Source organism: Diospyros lotus, chromosome 5 (genome assembly GCF_014633365.1).
Source record: "Diospyros lotus cultivar Yz01 chromosome 5, ASM1463336v1, whole genome shotgun sequence".
NCBI lineage: Eukaryota > Viridiplantae > Streptophyta > Magnoliopsida > Ericales > Ebenaceae > Diospyros > Diospyros lotus.
Genome location: NC_068342.1, coordinates 7046254 through 7066659, shown reverse-complemented (window position 1 = coordinate 7066659; position 20406 = coordinate 7046254). Strand labels below are relative to the sequence as shown.

The 20406-nt window shown below is 38.3% G+C and overlaps 1 protein-coding gene across 4 annotated transcripts; it reads left to right on the top strand.

Annotated features, from left to right (window-relative positions):
* The first annotated feature begins 314 nt into the window (after positions 1–314).
* On the top strand, positions 315–19365 carry LOC127801860 (E3 ubiquitin-protein ligase makorin). Of its 4 annotated transcripts, XM_052337346.1 has the most exons (10): positions 319–617; positions 1489–1576; positions 1676–2469; positions 11348–11417; positions 16117–16205; positions 16328–16387; positions 17283–17348; positions 17575–17629; positions 17768–17842; positions 18961–19365. In XM_052337346.1, exons 1-6 carry the CDS (start codon positions 607–609, stop codon positions 16362–16364), a joined length of 1089 nt encoding a protein of 362 aa, XP_052193306.1. In that variant the 5' UTR covers positions 319–606; the 3' UTR covers positions 16365–16387; positions 17283–17348; positions 17575–17629; positions 17768–17842; positions 18961–19365. The 4 variants fall into 4 exon arrangements, with proteins under 4 accessions (XP_052193308.1, XP_052193306.1, XP_052193307.1 ...); XM_052337347.1 differs by lacking the exon at positions 17768–17842; XM_052337348.1 differs by lacking the exons at positions 17575–17629; positions 17768–17842 and having other exon boundaries at positions 315–717.
* The last annotated feature ends 1041 nt before the right edge of the window (positions 19366–20406 follow it).

Genomic DNA, 20406 nt, shown 5'->3' with positions numbered 1-20406 from the left:
GGCATGGGTTGCTTAAACTAATGTAAGGACTAGCTGGTTTGGTATAAATGTTTCATTATTATTAATAATTCAATTTAAATAATAAATAAATCAATAATAATATGATCATCTAATTGGATGTCTTGTGGGTGTCACAACATGTGCCCTAGGAGTAGATAGAGCCTAATCTTGTGAGAGGCTAGGAGTAAAATTTGATATCCTCTGCCTACAGAAAAAAAAAGAAAAAAGAAAAAGAAAAACATACCATAGTATATTCTGTCCAGGAAATATTCTGGGGTGTAATATGTCTCTGGAAATTCTACCATAGATTGCACTCAAGGGGTCTACTTCTTTCAATCAGGGCCTTTCCTTTCAAACTGGTTCCTATTCAGGCAACATTATTTGACACAAACACCCTCCAATTTCTTCGAAATTGCAGGGCCCAACCATTCGTACATCCCCGTGGAGGAGTGGCATTTCGGTAAACTCGACCCCCATTGCCTCTCCCTCCGCACACCTGACAGCATACCAACCGCCCAAAACCCTAAAAGTGGGTATCGGGACTGTTGGTTTACGTTTCCCCAGCTGAAGCTTTTAGGGTTTCAATCGGTTCTATTGAAACAATCCATGTCAAAGAGGTGATTCTCGTTTCTCGAATTTGATATGTTTGAATTCTTGGTTTTCTTGCCTTCTCAATCCTTTCGGTTCAATTTGCCGGCAAACCGCACAAGTTTCGATGTAGGTGGTGTTTATCTGATTGTATTCATGTTGAAAAGGCTATAACTTTTGGTTTCAATCTCGTACGTATGATATTCTGGCGGTTATTTGTCTGCAAACGAAATGCCTTTCAATTTAATCTGAATCGCTGGGGATTGGCTGGAATTTTTTATGCTTTATATGTTTTCTTAATTTTGTGACCTCCTCTTCTCGATTGCAAGTTGTTAGTGAATCGAAGGAGCTGGTTTAGGCATATCGTTTGATGATTCGATTTTCTCGGGAAATTTTCAATGGAGACTTCATTAGGTGGGATGTTTCCCGCAATTGCTTTTGCAAAAATCTTTTGCGATAGAGCTCCGTTTGGTTGACGAGAAGTGTAAGGAAAGAGAGGAAGTTAAAATGGTAGATGTCAACGAAGTCCTTGTTTAGTATTTGACCAAAAATTATGTAAATATCCCAAAGATTTTCTTGCACACTCAAACCTGCCCTAGAAGTTTCAATTAAGGTGTTACTTTTGCATAACTTCTTCATAAGATACTTGTGAGCAATGAGGTTGCAATTCTTTTGCCAATAGTGTATTTCCTATGCAGATTCCATTGTCAACTTGGCATGGATATGGCCCTGATATTTGGTTTACATAACTATTTTATTATTTCAATAACTAATTTTCATTTAGACCAGAAATCTTTCTTAATAAGTAATTTTAATTTAGACAAATATCAAATTTCTTGCTTGAGATCCTGTGTTTATGGTCAGGAATTATTCATAGTTTCCTGTGTCTATTTTGATCAGGGTTCTCTGCAAGTTCTTTGCACATGGAGCTTGTTTGAAAGGGGATCATTGTGAGTTCTCGCATGATTGGAAGGACCCGCCTAATAATGTAAATAATCTGCTACCTGCTTTGATGCTCAATTTATTCCATTGGTGACATCTTACTTTTGCTTCCTCCTCATTGATCCTTATTAAAATGCCATTTCAGGTGTGCACCTTCTACCAGAAAGGAGCCTGTTCTTATGGAGGCCGTTGCAGATATGAACATGTTAAAGTTTCTCGTTCACAATCCTCCACCACATCTTCATCTGCAAGTTCTCACCACTTTTTGGTTTCTGATTATGCTAGTCTAAATCGTCCTTCTGGGACTATGCCTGTTGGGTCAACTGCAGTTCCTGGAATTGCTTCAGAGCTTTCTGCTACAAGTAAACCTTTCGTTCCCCCTGCTGCACCGGCATGGGGCCAAACATCTGGGCAACAGTCTTTGTTAGATACCAATGATGTTTTTGAGACTAGGATTATTGATCCAGCCGATCATTCGATATGCTCATTTGCTGCTGCTGGTAGTTGTCCTCGTGGAGAAAAATGTCCTCATATCCATGGGGATTTATGCCCCACCTGCGAAAAGCAGTGCTTACATCCTTACAGACCCCAGGAGAGGGAGGAACATATTAAAACATGTGAGAAAAAGCAAAAGCACCTGGAAGCTTTAAAGCATAGTCAAGAAATAGAATGCAGTGTGTGCCTTGAGCGTGTTCTTTCAAAATTGACAGCAGCTGAACGGAAGTTTGGATTGCTATCAGAGTGCGATCATCCATTTTGTATATCATGCATCCGGAATTGGCGTAGTAGTTCCCCATCCTCTGGTATGGATGTCAATTCTACATTGAGGGCATGCCCAATATGTAGAAAGGTTTCATACTTTGTCATTCCCAGTGTCATCTGGTATTTTACAAAAGAAGAAAAGCAGGAAATTGTTGAAAGCTACAAGTCAAAGCTCAGGTATTATTTATTAGTTCATCCGTTCCTTGAGTCTCTTTGAAAGAAATAAGTAAGACATTCTTATTTCCTTTGCTTGTTCATCTGATCAACTTGAATATTTTGGTTGGTATGGACCTTCAAAGTATCGTAACTCCAAAATTAATTGATACAGTTACATATTTATTGATTGTGAAAGAGCAGTTGCATGCATGTCTCGATTAAGGCACTGATCTCTCTGCTTACTATGTCATATCTATTTATTGAGAGCTTGCGGTTTGTAGTTTCTTAAAGAGAACTATGGTAGAAGGACCCATTTGAATTCTTTAACATTTGCAGTTGCTAATGTGAAGTCTTAAACAACTTCTGTTATTTGTGGCCCTTCCAACAAACTCTCAGGCATCCTCCTGGTCCAAAAATATAAAAAAGAAATAAAGAAAGAGTAGAAAGAAATAAATAGGATGGGAAAGAAAATTATATGTGGCACATGTTCATTTTTTTTTTTGGAAAAAAATTATTTGCTTCTAATTTCATTAATTTTCTTGTGTGATTTATTAAGCAAAGCTCATCAATCATCATCAAATGCAGAGTACTGATCTGCATAAATTTCCTAATGATCTGAAATACATGTACTCCACTGATATGCACTGGTATATAGCTGAGAAAGTTGGAAGCATCTCTGTACCTCTTTTGCAAAATGAGAAAATGGCATTTTATGTTGTTTCTTAAATACTTTTTATGTGTTAGTGTGGTACTTTTTTAAGGTTTAAAAGATTTACACATGTCATATTATAAGGAATCCTTGACTGCATGGTATAAGGGGCACTACTAGATATTAGACTTTTGGGAGTAGATGTCTTTCTTTTGTTAGAATTTAGGTAATCTCCCCCTCCCATAGAATGTCCACCAACCTCATATGTTTTGTCTGCTGATAGACCTTAGAAGTTCATACTTGTTTATGGCTTTTATCCATTTTTAATGAGCTGTTTTGGTAGTTGAGGGGCAATAGGCAGAAATTTTAGGGTGATCAGGCTAATAAGCTATACTCAGAAATTTTGAGAAAGAATGATTGAATAAAGGTTAAGAAGATAAATCAGGGTTTTTGAAAACCAATTTTGTTTCGTGCCTTGTAGGTCAATGATTGAAGCTATCTAGTTGTTAAGGTGTTTGTTGGAAAGGTTTAAAGATTAATTGAAGGATTTTATATGATGTTTAGAGATGTCTTGTACCCACTGCTAATAAAAGGTAGTACCTTGTATAGGTAGTTATAAGCAATGAGTAGTTGTATCGGGTAGTTATAGCATTAATGGTTTGTACTCAAGTAATAGCTTAAGGTGGTTGTACCCTTTTGAATTTTGGCGGACTGTTGGCGCCACATGGGTGATGGATCAAAATATATACAAACTGACCACACCCAATTGTGATAATCTAATGTCAGAATTAAGATCTCTAATTTCCCACCCCTCTCTCTCTCTCTTTCTATCCTTCTACTATTCTTTGTTCTTCTCATTCTCCCTACATTTCTCCTATAATCTCCCCTCATTCTTCACGGGTTCTCACCACAATTGGTGAGAGTACCTTGTCAAATTCTTGGATTTGATATTTTGGTATCAAAGCAACGTCTGGGATGGCGATCTCCTTCAATGACTTCTCCACAATAGCCGATAGAACAAGGATGAAACAAATGGAGTCCCAATTACAACAAGTGACGGCGGTGGTAGCAGATAAGTAGATTTGAATGGGGACTTTGGAGGCGTCTGTAGAATTGGTGGCGGAGAGGAGGATAGAAGGAGCTATGGATTGATGGTGCGAGGACTAGGAGAATCGCAAACAGAGCAATCAATTGCGCAATCAGATGCTTCATCAATTGCACGAGCAAAACATGCAGTAGCGAGATTAGATGCAACAATTCATGAGGATGTTTATTAGCCAACATCCGGTAAGACTCTCTCCCGAGTTTCCCCCTACATAGAGGTTTGATCCGATCTTGTCTAGGCAGGGGATGGGCCATTGACTTGTAGGATCTTTAGAATTGAAGGTTGATCTGGAGATTATGGGTGAAAGTACATTAGATTGGAGGTAGGAAACCCAGGCTGCTCGTAATTAGCCCAACTTTCTTATGTCAAAATTGGAGATACCATTATTTGATGGTGAGAACCCGAGATGGTGGGTGAGATGCTGTGAATGGATGTTTAGTATGTATGTTGTGCTCAAACAATAGAAGGTCACTCTGGCCTTTGCCTATCTCAATGACGTGGGGGACACCTGGTTAAGGAGGGTGGTCAATGGATAGATTTTGTTGAAGATTTGTGTGAGAAATTTGGAGATAAAAACATGATGGATGTGGTTGAGGAATTCAACAAACTCGAACAAAAGGGGTTAGTGCAAGCCTACCAACTTAAGTTTAAGGAGCTAAGATCATTAATGTTGATCCATAACCCACACTTAACGGAGGAATACTCTGTCTCAAGTTTCACTAGTGGATTGAGTGATGAATTGAGATTGACCGTGAAGATGCTACAACCCCGGACTGTTAAGCAAGTCGTAGAAAGTGCTTGGTTATGGGCCTTAATGAGGAAACAAAGAATGCAAATGAAGGGGATGAGTTCCAATGTTTGGCAGGTGGGAAGCAAGGTGTTTAATAGGGTGACAGGGAAGGTTGGCCAGGGTTTAAAGGGACTTCTCACCCTTCTCACTCCCAACCTTGTGCATTCACCAAGAGGAAAGATTATTGAACAGAGGAGACAAGTAGGGTTGTGTTTCTGGTGTGGAGACAAGTATACACTAAGGCACCAATGCAAGAGGCAACTGCTGCTGCTAGAAGGTGAAGAGGTGGAATGGGAGGAGTTAGCAAACCCCTTAGAGATAGAAGGGGAGGATAATGAAGAGATTTCCTTACACGCCCTTACAGAGTTAGCCAACAACAAAAAATATCAAAGTGGAGGGTAAGGTACAAAATTGTAAACTAGTGGTCCTTATTGACAGTGGGAGCACCCACAGTTTCCCTGATGAGGCAATAGCCAAGAGACTGAACTGCAATTCATTGGCACTCACCCCCTATCTGTGATAGTGGCCAATGGTAGCAAAGTCCTCAACTAATCAGCTTGCATGGGATTCTGTTGGGAAATGCATGAAGAGGAGTTTGAGGCTACTTAAATTAGGGGGTTGTGACATAGTGTTGGGGGTGGATTAGATGAAGGAGGTGAGCACCATCAGTTTTGACTTCAACAAGATGGAAGTAACCTTTAAAAAGGATGGAAAGAGGAGAACCCTTACAGGCACCTTAGAAACAGGGCGTTATCATAGTCTTCCGCCTCACTTATTCAAATACTCAATTTTCAGGAATAATAGGAAACTCTCCACACATGAAAGAGAAAATAGAATAAGAAACGATAGACAATAGATGGACACACACAAGAAGACATAGAATTTATCCTGGTTCAGTTCTCTTGAAAGGAAACCTACATCCAGACTGCCTTAGGCCTCTTCTCCACTATCTTGAATCACAAGAATGATTACATGCACTGCAGAACACTCTCTCATAGCCCTATCCTCAGGCAATACAGAGTTAACACAAGAGTATAAAGTACTCAACAACTTTTCTCTCACACAGTACATACTTGCATAATTCTCTCAAGATACGATAAAAAAACAGAATGAGAATGAATGACCCCCGACCCCTTATTTATTGAACATGAGGGGCGGATCAAACAAGACATAACCGGCCGTTACAACCTTGGTTGTTACAACTAACTAATGAAATACCAAATACATCCTTGATCACATGGAAGAAACTAATACAAATGATTTAACACAGGGGTTTGTAAGATGATCACATGGAAGAAACTATAGAAGATGTTTAAGAAAAAGCTTTCCTGAATGGCATAGTTCTCCATCCATGTTGTTGACCACCTGGGAGAGAATTGGGAGCAAGAAGGGGATCTAAGGGTGACAGTGAGCAGTCAACTACATGATTAATGAGAGGTAAATGAAATTGACTCTCTTAACATACTTTTAATTAAATTTAGGGACCTATTTGTTGAGCTTGACTCCTTACCCCCTGAAAGGCCTTATGATCATTCCATTACCCTCAAATCAAATGCTGAACTTGTTAACATAAGATCCTACTGTTACCCTCCCAAACAAAAAAATGAGATTGAAAAATTGGTGAAAGGTATACTACAAAAAGCTATCATAAGGCCAAACCACAGTCCCTTTGCCTCACTTGTGCTACTTGTTAAGAAAAAAGATGGGACATGACAGTTTTGTGTTGACTACTGTCAACTAAACGCCATTACCATCAAAGATAAGTTTCCCATACCCATTGTTGAAGACCTACTGGATGAGCTAAAGCACGCCTCAATTTTCACCAAGCTTGACCTTAGATTCGACTACTGCTAAATAAGAATGAAGTTGGAAAATGTCCCCATAATTGCTTTCAAAACCCACCAAGGGCACTATGAATTTACAATGATGCCTTTTGGACTCATTAATGCCCTAGTCACCTTTTAAGCACTGATGAACCAAATTTTTGAACCTTACTTACGAAAGTTCATCCTAGTATTTTTTTAATGACATCCTTGTATACAACTCCTCCTTTGCCCAACACCTTGACCTCCTTAAGGCCACATTTGAGGTTCTTAGATTCAACAAATTGTAGGTCAAGAGGTCAAAATGTGCTTTTGCGCATAGACGGTTGGAGTACTCGGGGCACATCATATCGAGTGCTAGGGTTAGTACAGACCCAAGAAAGGTGGATGCCATGGTTACTTGGCCTAGGCTTACTACTGTCAAGGCTTTAAGGGGTTTCTTGGGGCTAACAAGCTATTATAGGAGGTTTGTAAGAAACTATGGAGTGATCAGTTGACCCCTCACTGAATTATTGAAAAAGGAAGGGTTCCATTAGGGTCCCAAGGCAGAAGAAGCTTTTGAGAAACTTAAGAAAGTTATGAGCGAATTACCAATCCTGGGTCTACCTGACTTCAACAAGCCTTTCACATTGGAAGCCAATGCTAGTAGCATAGGTATTGGGGCAATCTTAATGTAGGAGGACAGACCCTTGGCATTTCTTAGCCAATCCCTAGCCCCCTGGCACCTAGGCTTAAGCACCTACGAGGAGGAGTTGTTGGCTGTTAAAAAATGGAGACATTACTTGGAAGTAGGCTAGTTCGTGATTAGAATGGACCATGAAAGTTTGAAGTTTTTGTTACAACAGAAACTACATACACAATTGCAAAAGAAATGTATGGCCAAGCCTATGTGATTAGATTATGTGATACAATATAGAAAAGGGAAGGAAAATATAGTCGTAAATGCCCTATCCAAACATTTTGAAGAGGGAACCTCGGTTGCTATCACCTCCATTGTCCCTCATTGGTATCAGGAGGTCACAACAAGCTATGACAAGGATGACAACACTAAGGAGCTGCTGGAACAGCTGGTAATGAACCCCTCAAGCAGGCAGGGGTAGACCCTAACCAATAGGCTAATCAAATCAGGGAAAGCTGGTGATTGGGGAAAGTGATATGCTTTAGAGGAGGATCCTAGAGGCTTTGCATGAGTCTCTGTCAAGTGGGCATTCTGGTATACTGAATACATATTTGTTAGAAGGTTGTCTTGAGAAATTCAGAATATTTATAGTTACGATGCATTGGAATTTGGGGGTATAGATAGGTGATTTTTTTCCAGCTTGTAAATAGAATTGAGTTGGGGGTTAAAACCGGAAATCTCTATACCGGTTATAAATTTCTAGAAGTTAATGCCCTATTCTCTATAAATAGGACAACAGTCTAGGAATAAGGGTGCATTATTCATTCTCACGAGAAGCAGATAGAGGAAAGGCTGTGTGAACAGAATAGTCTTTTTAATCTTGAAGTCTTGTAATCGTGAGGGTGAGGGATTGTACTGTGATCATTCTAGACCAGAGAAGGCTGCTCTCGGGAGGTTTCAAGGCTAGATGTAGTGCCAATTCAATTGGCATGAACCAGGATAAAATTCTGTCCCCTCATGTGGTGTGCGAGTTTTCTTTCTTGTTTAAATTCTGTTCTTTATTACATGTTTGTGCTGTGGTGTGTTGGCCGGTGAGTTGTGAGTGTGTTGAGGGGTGTTTGATTGGTTTCTTTAGAGGGTTAAAGGCTACTAGTGCTCCCAATTTATAACAATACCACAAGGTGAAATAGCTTTTTTATTGGCCACTACTGCAGAAATTTGTAATGGAATTTGTGGTGGGTTGTGATGTTTGTAAGAGGTGTAAACACGAAACAGTAGCCAATCCTGGACTGCTGCAACCTTTGGCTACACCTGGGTAGTCATGAGAGAGTGTATCTATGGACTTTATTGAAGGGCTGCCCAAATCGGAAGGGAGAGCCTGCATACTGGTGGTGGTGGACCAATTCACTGAGTATGCCCACTTCCTAAGCCTAACCCACCCTTATACTGAGTGGTGAAGTTCCATGGCACCCCACAGTCAATAATATTAGATAGGGACAAAATCTTCACATTCTTACTGTGGAAGGAACTGATGAAATCCCTAGGGACCAAGTTACACATGTCCTCCACCTACCATCCAGAATTTGACTGGCAAACGGAGAGGGTGAGCCAATGCCTTGAGACCTACCTATGTTACCTACCTATGTTGCCTCTGTTTCTTGCAGCCTAAGGGGTGGCACAAGTGGCTTCCCTTGGCTCAGTGGTGGTACAATTCCAATGGCCACAATTCCATCAAAATGTCCCCCTTCGAGGCTCTATATGGATACAAGTCATCCCTCTTACCAGCCATCAAGACCCAACTATAGTGGCAGCCTTGGATACCTATTTGCAACAAAGACAACAGGTCCTATAACTGCTGAGGAATGAGCTAGCAACTTCCAAAAATTGCATGAAGCAGTTTGCAGATAGAAGAAGATGTAGAGGGAGTTTGCTGTGGGAAATAATGTGTACTTAAAGCTGAAACATGCCCACCTCAGGACACTATTGCAAGGGCCAGTTTCTAAGTTGAGCCCTAAGTTCTATGGTCCTTTTCCTATCACTACGCTAGTTCCTCTCTACCCCCTCTGCCTGCAGCAAACAATGTTCCCATGGAACCCGCAGCCATAGTCGACAGAAGGATCATCTATAAACAGGGAGCCCCGAAAACTCAAGTTCTAATCAAATGGTCTCACCTGCACCCAGACAACACATGGCAGTACCTCCCTAACCTGCTCAAGCAATTCCCTTAGGCCGCTAACTTACTCTGCATTTCTTGAGGATAAGAAATTTGTAAGGGGGGGGGGGGGGATTGTCAGGTACCCACTGCTAATAAAGGGTAGTACCTTGTATAGGTAGTTATAAGCAGTGAGTAGTTGTACCAGGTAGTTAAGCATTGATGGTTTGTACTCAAGTAATAGCTTAAGGCGGTTGTACCCTTTTGAATTTTGGTGGCCGCATGGGTGATGGATCAGTATATATACAAACTGACCACACCCAATTGAGATAATCTAATATCAGAATTGAGATCTCTAATTTCCCGCCTAACTCTCTCTCATTCTCTCTCTCTCTCTCTCTCTCGATCCTTCTACCATTCTCTGTTCTTCTCACTCTCCCTACATTTCTCCTATAATCTCCCCTCATTCTTCATGGATTCTCACCACAATTGGCGAGAGTCCCATGTCAGATTCTTGGATCCAACAAGAGACTTCAAAAAAGATTATGGTAGAGTTTCAGAGGAGTATTCTGGAGTGTTTTAGACAAGAACGGAGTTGACAGTACTTATATATAGGTTATTAAAGACATATTAAGGAGAAAAAAATTGTGGTAGTCCTTGCGAAACAGATACTAAGGTTTTTATAGTTACAATTGGATTCCATTAAGGTTCTGTATTGAGTTCTTATCTCGTTATTTTAGTGAGAAATCTACTTACAATGTACATTCAAGATGAAGTGCCTTGTATATTTTAGTTGCTGATGATATATATTGTTATTGTTTTGGGTGGATGAGACAAAAGGAGTGAGTATTAGAAATGTAATGTGGACTTCAACTCAATCTGGTTTTAATACGTTTGGAGAAGTTGAATGGGATGAAATATGGAGGTCAATAACAAACAAATTGTACTGTGCACCATAATCAAATCCATGACAAAGATGCTACATGAACATTTTTTGTTGGGATTTTTTTTGTCCCTGTTTTCTTTTTGTGATAGATAAATGTAATTTAAGCTGATGTTACTTTAGTTTGATTTAAAGATGATGAATTGAGTGTCCATTTTATGTTTTAAGAGATTCATGCCCATTTGTCTCTGTTTTGACTTGGGTAATTATTGAGGGGAATGAGAGATTCTTTCGAGGTATTGAGAGTTCAAATTCTTATCTTAAGTAAGAGACCTATTCTCTTTTCCTATTTTCTGTGGGCTAGGGTGGCTACTCTCTTCCATTTAAGGGTCCTTAATATATCTTTTTAGATGTTTATCCTTGTAAGTTATTAATGTGTTTCTCTTTTGTATGGTTTTTAGTTGCTTATTAAAAAAAAACGAAAATAAATAAAAAGAAAAGGAAGATGTATCTCAAGCTTTTTGTGTGCTCTAACCAGTAACAAGTGCATTCTACCAAGTTTGTTTTTCCTTCACTCCTTTCCTGAAGATTTGTATATAACTTTATCTAAGGTTTGGGTAGCCTCTTTCCATAGAGGAAGTATGAACATATATGTTGCATAATATTGGTTTGGGTGTATACCTTGTATATGCTTTCCTTTGATCATCTCGCAAGATTTATCTACAAAGTTCATTTTATTCATCTGCTCTTTCAGTTTGCTTGGGGGGCTGGGAAGGTTGAGGATTTGACAATATGGATATTATAATAACTGAGCATCTTAAGAAATATTTTTGTGGCAGTCTATTGGTAAGATCATTAAGATAAACTCCTTTTTGCAGGTCTATTGATTGCAAGCACTTTGACTTTGGAAATGGGAGTTGTCCCTTTGGGACTAGTTGTTTTTACAAGGTAAACCTATTACAGTTGTTTACCATATGGAGTTTTAGTTTTTGATTTTTTTAGTTTATGTTTTCTTTTTGTTTTACGTTGGATTAATGTTATAATCTTGTATGTGTGGAGTATTTTTCCTCATTTGTTAAGGGGGAAAAGAATAGCAAAATGTATGAAATACAAGGGACATAGCCGATGAAATACAATCACAGAATAGAAACAATCTAAATTCATGCTACTCTCGCAGATGATCCATTTTTGTCAATCCACCCATCGAACTATATAGAGAGCCCATTGCCTACCCATGCCCACAAAGATAAGATTAATGCTATTTTAGATTAACAGATTGTATTCACTAGGGATGGAAAGGTTCAGCCTTTCCTTATTCATTAGGTTGATTGCCCAATTCAGACTGTATATGGATTTACTAGATAAGAATTGCAGCAGACTGATCTAGATTTGTTGGAGTTCTACTGGAGTTATTAGGATCTTTAGCCAGCAGACACTGGATTTAGACCACCCTTTGGTATATAGTTGGTAATGGAAGAAGGCCATTCAACTGTTTACTTTACAATTGGTTGATCAAGTTAGGGATCAAGGAAGGAAACAGAGTATTATGGAAGTAGTGAAGAAGAACAACAATCCAAAAACAATTAGGATTTGGTTTATTTTATTTTCTATTTTAAATATTTTTAGTAGCATATTGTAAGAGAATTCTAATATTTGATTTTTAGTAGGATTGCATTTGTTTTCTGTATAGTAGATGAACAGTAAAGAGGAGAACTTAGGTTGATATTTAATGTTAAAAGTTTGAGTTTCTTCTCATTCGGTTTCTTCTCCATCTCAGATTCTTCTCTTCTTGTCTTCCCTGCCCCTATTTCTTCTTGTTCTTCCCCCTCTAGATTTTTTTTCTCCTGTTAGTTTTCTTCTTGTGTCTCAGTTCCACATCACTTTTGGGCCAGGTGTTTTAAGGCAGTTTTCCAAGCTAATCTAACTGCAAATGCCTCAATTTGATCAGGAACCCTAATTGTCTTTCATTCAACAGCTTTTGAGATATTGGGATGCAAGTGAGGCGGAATGCTGTTTTAACTCCAAAAGTTCTGATCAGTGGAATTTTTATTTGGCTAGTTCTAATGGTTATTGCCTGACATTTTGACAAACTATGGCCCCTGTCACCTGCGAGGGGGTAGATAGAATGAGTGAATGACAGAAACTAGAAGTCATATGAGACCTTGATACCATCCCCAACTGGGTATTATTATGTTCTCATTTTGACTCTTATTCTCAGGATTTTCCTCCAAGTACAGGAACTAGCCCAAGAGAGAGACTTTTGCAGGCCTAAACTGGTTCTTACCCAGGGGGTTTGATTTGTTCCAGTTTCCCAGAATGAAGGCTGATACGTCTGACGTAACAGCCAAATTCATCTGTGCTTATTGGTTTGATTCCAGTCTTGAAGCCTCTTGATTCCTAGCCCACCCTCATGTGAAGTTCTTGTGATCTCAGCCTGCGGTACTTGGATTTTGTTGACTCAATGCATCTCCATAGGAAGGCTCTCATGACTTGATTAATTCGCTGCAAAGCTTGATGGGAGTGTTCATGATTCCTTTTGATATTTTATTGCTTGATGAATTTTATTTGTTGGTTCAAGTTGGTTAGGTTTTCAATTCAGTGACATTTGATGAATTTGGAACCTAACTCTGCACCCTTCCAAGATTATTTTCTAGGAAAATTACCCATGGTTTGATAGCTCTATGTGCCTGCTTTCCAATTAATAGTTTTACTGCAATTCTAGCCTTTTAGAAGAAGTTATGCTCATTTTTCTTCAAAGGGCTGTGACTACCAAGATTAAGGTTTTTAGGGGTGCATTTTTATTTCCTAGGTTCATTGACGAGTCAAATAAGATGAAATCTGTAGATTAGTGAAGATTTGATCTACTCGTTGAATAGTTGTCCTGAACAGTGAAGATTTAGCTTTAATTGTCTTGAAAACTAAAGATTTAGCATTTACTCATGCTTGGAGGGTAGTTCCAAGTTTGTCTCATTAAACTTCCAAAACCATTTTGTATAATACAAATTTGAAATATTGAATGAAAACTAGAGTCTTTTTTACTTATTTATGGGTTCCAGTTGCTTTGATGGATTCCAATGAATGGTGAACTACTTTTAATTTCCTCTATTTATTAACATCCTAGACTGGTAATATTTTGATCACTTAGGTTTGGTTATAAAGTGTTGAATGTTGTCTTGTATCACTAGGGTTAGAGAAGTCAACAAGTGCACGCTTTCTTTTCTTTTTTTGGGGGGGTTTACTTTGAAGAGGTAGATACTGATAATGTTTCACCTATAATTATTGCAGACATTCTATAGTGCATGACAGGTGTGTAAAGGGTAATGGTTGAACATTCCAGTAAGTTGGGTTTCATGAGTTCAAGCAGTGTTAGTGCAAGAGCTATTGGAGTGGAAACATTGGTGCACAAGGACTGAGAAGTAAGGTGGATGGAAATTGTAGGAAAAAGGTAGAATACTCTGTATATATATACCACACACAAAGAATACAGCGTTTGAGTTTAAAAAAAGGGGTAAATTCTACCCAGACCCCTTGTCTTGTAGGTCATTTTTATAGAGACGTGGTTTAAATTTAGCATTTTTGATCTCTGCGTTTTGCTTTTTTTGTTTTGTTTTGTTCATTTTCTTAGATCAAGCTGCCAATGACATTAAAAAAGAGTAGGATAAATTCCACTCAGAACCACTATGATTTTGGTTTAGTTACAAAGACTTATGTGGTTTAGGTTTAGTTTTATGGAGACCCCTTTCCAGACTAATGGTATGGATGTTTGGAAAAAAAAAAAAAAAAGGAAACCGCTGGGATCTCAAATGCTAGATTTAAACCACAGGGAGTGTATGTAAAAAGACCCAAAGTCTAAGTGGAATCTATTGTAAAAAAGGGCGAGTAATGGCCATGTGGTAGATGGCCAAGGAAAGCCATTAAATAGCGAAAAGAAGCCTGGTCAATTAAGAGAAAAGCAAATTAAAAAAATATATATAATCAAGGGGGCCATGCAACTGAAAGGCACTAGACGACCCTTAGTGCAGATGACTGTTATTTATTTCTTTTTTCCTTGGAAGTTATTTTAAATGGCAAGGCACTCCTGAGGGAGGGGAGCTATGCCCCTGGATGTTAGGAGGCCTAGAGGAGGGGGCTATGCTCTAGAGGTGCTGGACAACCCCCAGGTCTGTTAGGTGCTCCAGAGTAGGGGGCTATAATCCAGGGGGCCCTAGGTGCCACATAGGAGGGGTTACACCCCAGGGGATGGCTAGGCAGCGTCAGGCCCTCAGGAAGTAGAGCACTCTAGAGGCTAGGCAGTGCCCCAATTCTAGCTGGGAAGTGGGGAGAGACAGAGTTGGGGGGTGTGACACCAAGACTCAAGGGCTGATATAAGTACCCAGTAGGATTTATTACCACCTCTACTCTGTTGATCTGAGTGATAGACCATTCTTGTTGTGGTACACACCAGAAGTCAAACAATGGGGATCATGGATTCCCAGTCACGCTATTCAATCCCCATGGATTCCCAGTCACGCTATTCCATGTTGCAATTATCCAAGTAGATGATATCTGGTCTAGACAAGATGTGAAATATTGGGTGTAAGGAATTAGTATCAAGGAATTAGTTAAAATAAAAAGAAAAAAATTAACCCTGTAATTTCGATAGAAAATTGACTATTTGTAATCAGGGAAGAGGTACCCCATACTTCAGCACTTTAATCATGCTGCTTTGGTATTTGTGAGGAAACTTCCTCTAATGATGCTAATGGCTACATGCTTTGCTTCATTTCCTGCATAGGTCCCACCCTGCAGTAGTAGAACTGGAGACCTGTAATGTTGAAGATTTAAAAAATGAACTCTCAATTGGTTAGGATATTGCTTTAGGTTAAGGCAGCTTGAGATTGATACAATTGTGCAGTAGTAGAACTGGAGACGTGTGATGTTGAAGATTTAAAAAATGAACTCTCAATTGGTTAGGATATGGCTTAAGGCAGCTTGAGTTTGATACAATTATCTCCACTTAGTTATTTGAGGATATATGCTTAGCATTTGTTACTACTTTGTCCATAGGACCTGTCTACTTAATCTAGTTTGATAACTTCAGAATTTGCTTTCTGGCTAAAATTTTGTGCCCAACCACTTTGTATGGTTTGATCTTGGCTCTTACCAACGTCAGAATTTTTGTGTGCTGTAACCAGCTTTTTTGATGCTATACTTTTTTTTTTGTGAAGCTGGGGATCTTGTGTTTATGATCTATTGGCATGGAATATATGTTGGCAGGCCTACATATGTATTGTGCCAGTTACTCTCTAGTGCCAATGGCTCGCATAGTACCTTCTTTGGGTGAATTTGGCTATTGTTATTCTTTTGGTGGTGGTGGTGGGGGGGGGGGGGCGTTAACTAACAGGTTACTCTCATGCAGAAATATGTAAATTGTTGGGCTCTAGCAGAAGTACTAGTTATAAGCCAATTTCTTTCCTGCTGAGCACCATGAAGTGAACATAAGTCTATTATTAAGGTTTTATATACCAGTTTTATATTAACAACTAGATTCCATGTCATTTCAATATGAAACAGAATCTCATCTTCACTGGTAATGTATATTTTTGTGGAGTCCTTTTAAATTAAATATGAAGGAATCTCATCTTCACATGATGTTCTGTCATTGCAGCATGCATATCGTGATGGTCGTTTGGAGGAAGTGGTTTTGCGCCATCTTGGGGATGAAGATGGACATACAGTGATTGCTAAGAATATTAGGTGTTGCCTTTTGCCTACTTATTTTTCATTTTTCTTATTTCACCTTCCATATTGAAAATTTCATTTGGTTGTGGAATTTTTTATTCATATTCTTTTCTGTTTCTTTTTGAGTGTATTTTTAGGCTCTCAGACTTCCTCAATAGTTTGCGTATAAGGTGAAGAAAATGTTTAGAGCTTCCAGGGTAAGTTTGAGATGATCATTCTGCTTGTTCCTTTTGCACAGGTATCTAGAGATGATATGATTTAGAGGCTGTTTATCTTATCTTATTTTATTGTCAAAGGGAGCTCGTAAGTTCATTGAGAGCTTAATTTTTTTGTTACCTGTTTGGCAAAGTTGGAAGAGCTTATAAGCTGGAGTTGGAAGAACTTATAAGCTACAAAGCTTATAATCTCTTCCAATAGCTTTTTCGAAAGCTGGTATGGCCTAGCTTTTTTGGGGGATAGCTTATAATCTGTCTCAAAAAAAGCTATAATTGATCAAGTAAAAGACCAAAATGGCCTTAAAATCTAAAATTTACGACAAAAATCGCTAGTGCTTAAAAGCTCAAAAGCTTATAAGCTCCCATAATTTTAGCTAAGCCAAACACCCTCCAAATCTAATATGTGTTTCCATTCTGTGATGTTATCTGCTACTAATGGATGTATGACGGTTGATTCCTCCCCTTTTGCTCCTCACCACTTAAAGTTCCCATATATCACTTGATTATATGGAAGATGCTAGACATCATGGTGCCTGCAGCTCTTGCCTCAAGCTCTAAGCCTGACAGCATATTAATTCACTTGTAGTCAATTTTAAGTATCCTTTCTGCTGTTTCTGTGATCTTATGACATGCCTTTGATTAGTGAATGATTTATTGATAGCCTTTTGATCTTAGTATGAGCCAAACCTTCTATAGGCATAACTGTAGTTCAACATTGTTTGGCACGCTATTGTGTGCCCAAACCATTAGCTATGTTGAATTCTGTATGGGCTTTATGGGCATATACAATTTTATTATCAGCTGACTGCTCATCAAGTTTATTTGTAAAGATATGACATCAACATGGTATTTTAATTGTGCATGCCCATAATTGCAGGTATTGCAATTTAATGTTGTCCCAGTTTAGGGAGCCAAAATCTTGAAGTTGGGTGATGAAATCCAGGTAATTTCTGATATTTTTTGATAAGTCATTCCAGGTTCTGTAATGTACTGTTGAATATAAATTCTGCTTGGTTTTTCATCTTTAATTTGGTTGTTTTTGAGTTTTTAACAAGATAATATCATTTAACCCTCAATTTTGATATTTCCATATGTATGTATTTGAGGTCATTTATCCACAAATTGCTATAGAAGTTTTTGTAATTCAGTTGTCCTCTGGGCATTTGTAGGCATAGTTTCTTCTCTGGCAGCTTGCCTGCTCAATTTGTGGAGAGGTTTATTAATGTAATCTCTATCAAGCTATATACAAATTTTTGGTTGATTATCCTATTTTTGCTGCAGATTTATTGTTTCATTACTTAAAAATGTGCCTCTTCTAAGAAATCCTTGCCATCCTTTCTCTTGCATGATCTCTTGTTCGAGTTTGCCAAATTCCATGTTGGAACGGATGCAAATAGTATTCCTATTGCCTTAGAGCATCAGAACAATTTGACTTGGGTTAGGCTCATACTGAGTTAATCATCTGATCTACACATAATTATTGTCATTGTTGAATTGCTTATTTCTCTACCTATATTGTAATGTTCTGATGTTGTTGCCTATTTATTTGAAGCCTGAACCCCTTATCCTATAGAAGTCTACAAAGGCCAACTGAGAAATATTGCTTAGCTGGGAAAACATGCTGATCATGTGCAAGTCAATTGAAAGAAACATATACCTCTGAGATTTTGGTCATCTTCATTATTTGTTTATTTTTCTGCTGGAGGCCCAAAGGAAATATAAGTTCCCAAGCTAATTGTATATGAAAAGCTTAGTTTGGCAAGACATTTAGAACGAAATAATGTATTGCATTTTCAAAAATTTTGTGGCTTTTTCTTTCTTTCTTTCTTTCTTTTTGGGTAAATTACACCACTCCCCTAAAATTTGGCAAAAAGACACCAACACCCTTGAGCTATCAGAAATGACAATGATCATGCATCATTTTCCCCCTTCCGTGAGAAAAGGACTTTAAATTTTTACAAATGCACCCCCCCCCCCCCCCCCCTCTCTATAATTATAGGAAAAAAAAAATTTGGTGGTGGCTGGCTGCCATTGACACTGGAGGAACCTAGATCCCTTCAAGGAACTCAAATTTGTGTTCATGTATAGGTAGAGAGAGAGAGAGAGAGAGAGAGAGCTTCATGGAGGGAACTTCATGACGGCCAACGATCCTCCTCCATGGCAGCGGTAACTCTCTCTCTCTCTCTCTCGGCATCATGTGGGGTTCTACAACCGCATTGATTCAGCAATGGCCAAACATTTTGCTATTGTAAACCATCGGTGTGTGAGAGAGAGAGAGAGAGTTTAAAAATTGGGGTAAAATAGTCAATTTGCACAATCTGTTAGTGGCTGGGGAGGTCATTGTCATTTCTGATAGCTCGGATGTTTTTGCCTTTTGGTGAAACTTCATTGGTGCCGGGTGTAATTTACCCGTTTTTTGCTTGTAATTTTCTGCCCTTTTCTGCTGCCTGGTTTTTTCTGTCACTCTCTATTTGGTTTTTCCATACCTTGCGGATTTCATCTGGATTCTGGTATCACTGATTTTAAATTTTGTGGTGTTTGGCTGTTTTTCACAGAACTGCTTTTGCTGTTGTGGATTCCAGGCGTTGGATGGAGGCTGGGAGCTAATGAACATGTGAATAAATTTGCATCTTATATTTTGGAAAAAGAAAAAAGGTTTTGAAGGGTTTGTATGATGGATAAATGAAGAATTATCGGGTGAACAATCATTATGTAGTAAATAAATAGTCGATGAAAATAAAGGATGTAAAATAGTCGGAATGCTATATTACCCCCACCCAAATCACAGCATCAGTGTGTTTGAAGAACTGTAAATATTCGGGCAACGGGTTTTATGATGATAGTTTTATATGTTTGTATCGAGTTTGTTGGGTTTCAATTTTGAGCATTGGGTAGAGATTGGATTTGTATTGTACTTTGTAAGTTTTTTCTGGTTAAAGTTAGCAACTAATTTGTGGTCACTTTCCTTTTGTGATCTGGAATCTGCCTTGGGTGGTTTGTAACTGAAAGTAGATGATGTTTCCAGCTTGTTTATGCTGTTCTGGGAACTGTATGCTTAGTTTCTCTACTCTATGTAGATTAAGATTAATTTAGGAAAATCTGACTGATTACTGGGTGTGTTTTTCTCGTAGAATTTAGGAACTAATTGTGTTCAATTTCTTTTTACCGTATGGTGCTTTGTGTGGTTTGCAACTGAAAGCAGGATGGCTTTTCAGCTTGTCTATTATGCTGTCCTTGAAAACTATAGGCTTAGTTTCTGAAAGCAGATGAAGATTAGTATATCTGAAATGACAGCTAAATGGAACTCCATTTAGTATATAGGTCATGACAAGGTCTCAAAAACATTAATATTTATTTCTCTGAGAATATTTTGCAGAGGTGTCTTGCACTTGGATTAGAAATTGAACATCTATAACCCCGAGGTTGGCATGATGATAAGAGCTGGCTTTTGTGTTCAAATGCATTACTCGTATGTCACCTAATACTTAAGAGGCACTTTATGATGGGTGCTTATGTCATTGAGATACCAATTAAATGATTAGTGATATAATCCACACAGATATGTGTGTAGATTAAAATTATATATAATTAATCATTTAGGGGTATCCTTTCAAAACTCCCTATTATATACCGTTATAATTGTGGATGCTAAACAAAATAAGGTACCAGGTGTATTATCAGTACAATATAGTACAATATCGGTATTGGAATATCATTTGGAAATATCATTATACACAAGTTAGTAATATTTATTATAAATAATATGTATAACTATAACAAAAATTTCAATACTAAATAACATGACAAATCCTAATTTTTATTTTGTTCTATTTGAATGAAAATGCTCAATTCTCCAAATCCAAAGATCAATTTTCAGTGTTAGACGATGAATAGTAAAATGTCATTTAGACATTTAGATGAAGAGATCCCTTAATTCTCTAAGTTCACAAATTAAATGTTAAGCAATGAATAGTGAAAGGTAATTTAGATAAGGAAACTTA

Bases quoted from the DNA above. Each gene is read 5' to 3' on its own strand.
- LOC127801860 (XM_052337347.1), top strand. The intron at 2,470-11,347 runs GTATTATTTATT...TCCTTTTTGCAG, and splicing joins AGCTACAAGTCAAAGCTCAG to GTCTATTGATTGCAAGCACT. The intron at 11,418-16,116 runs GTAAACCTATTA...CTGTCATTGCAG, and splicing joins GGACTAGTTGTTTTTACAAG to CATGCATATCGTGATGGTCG.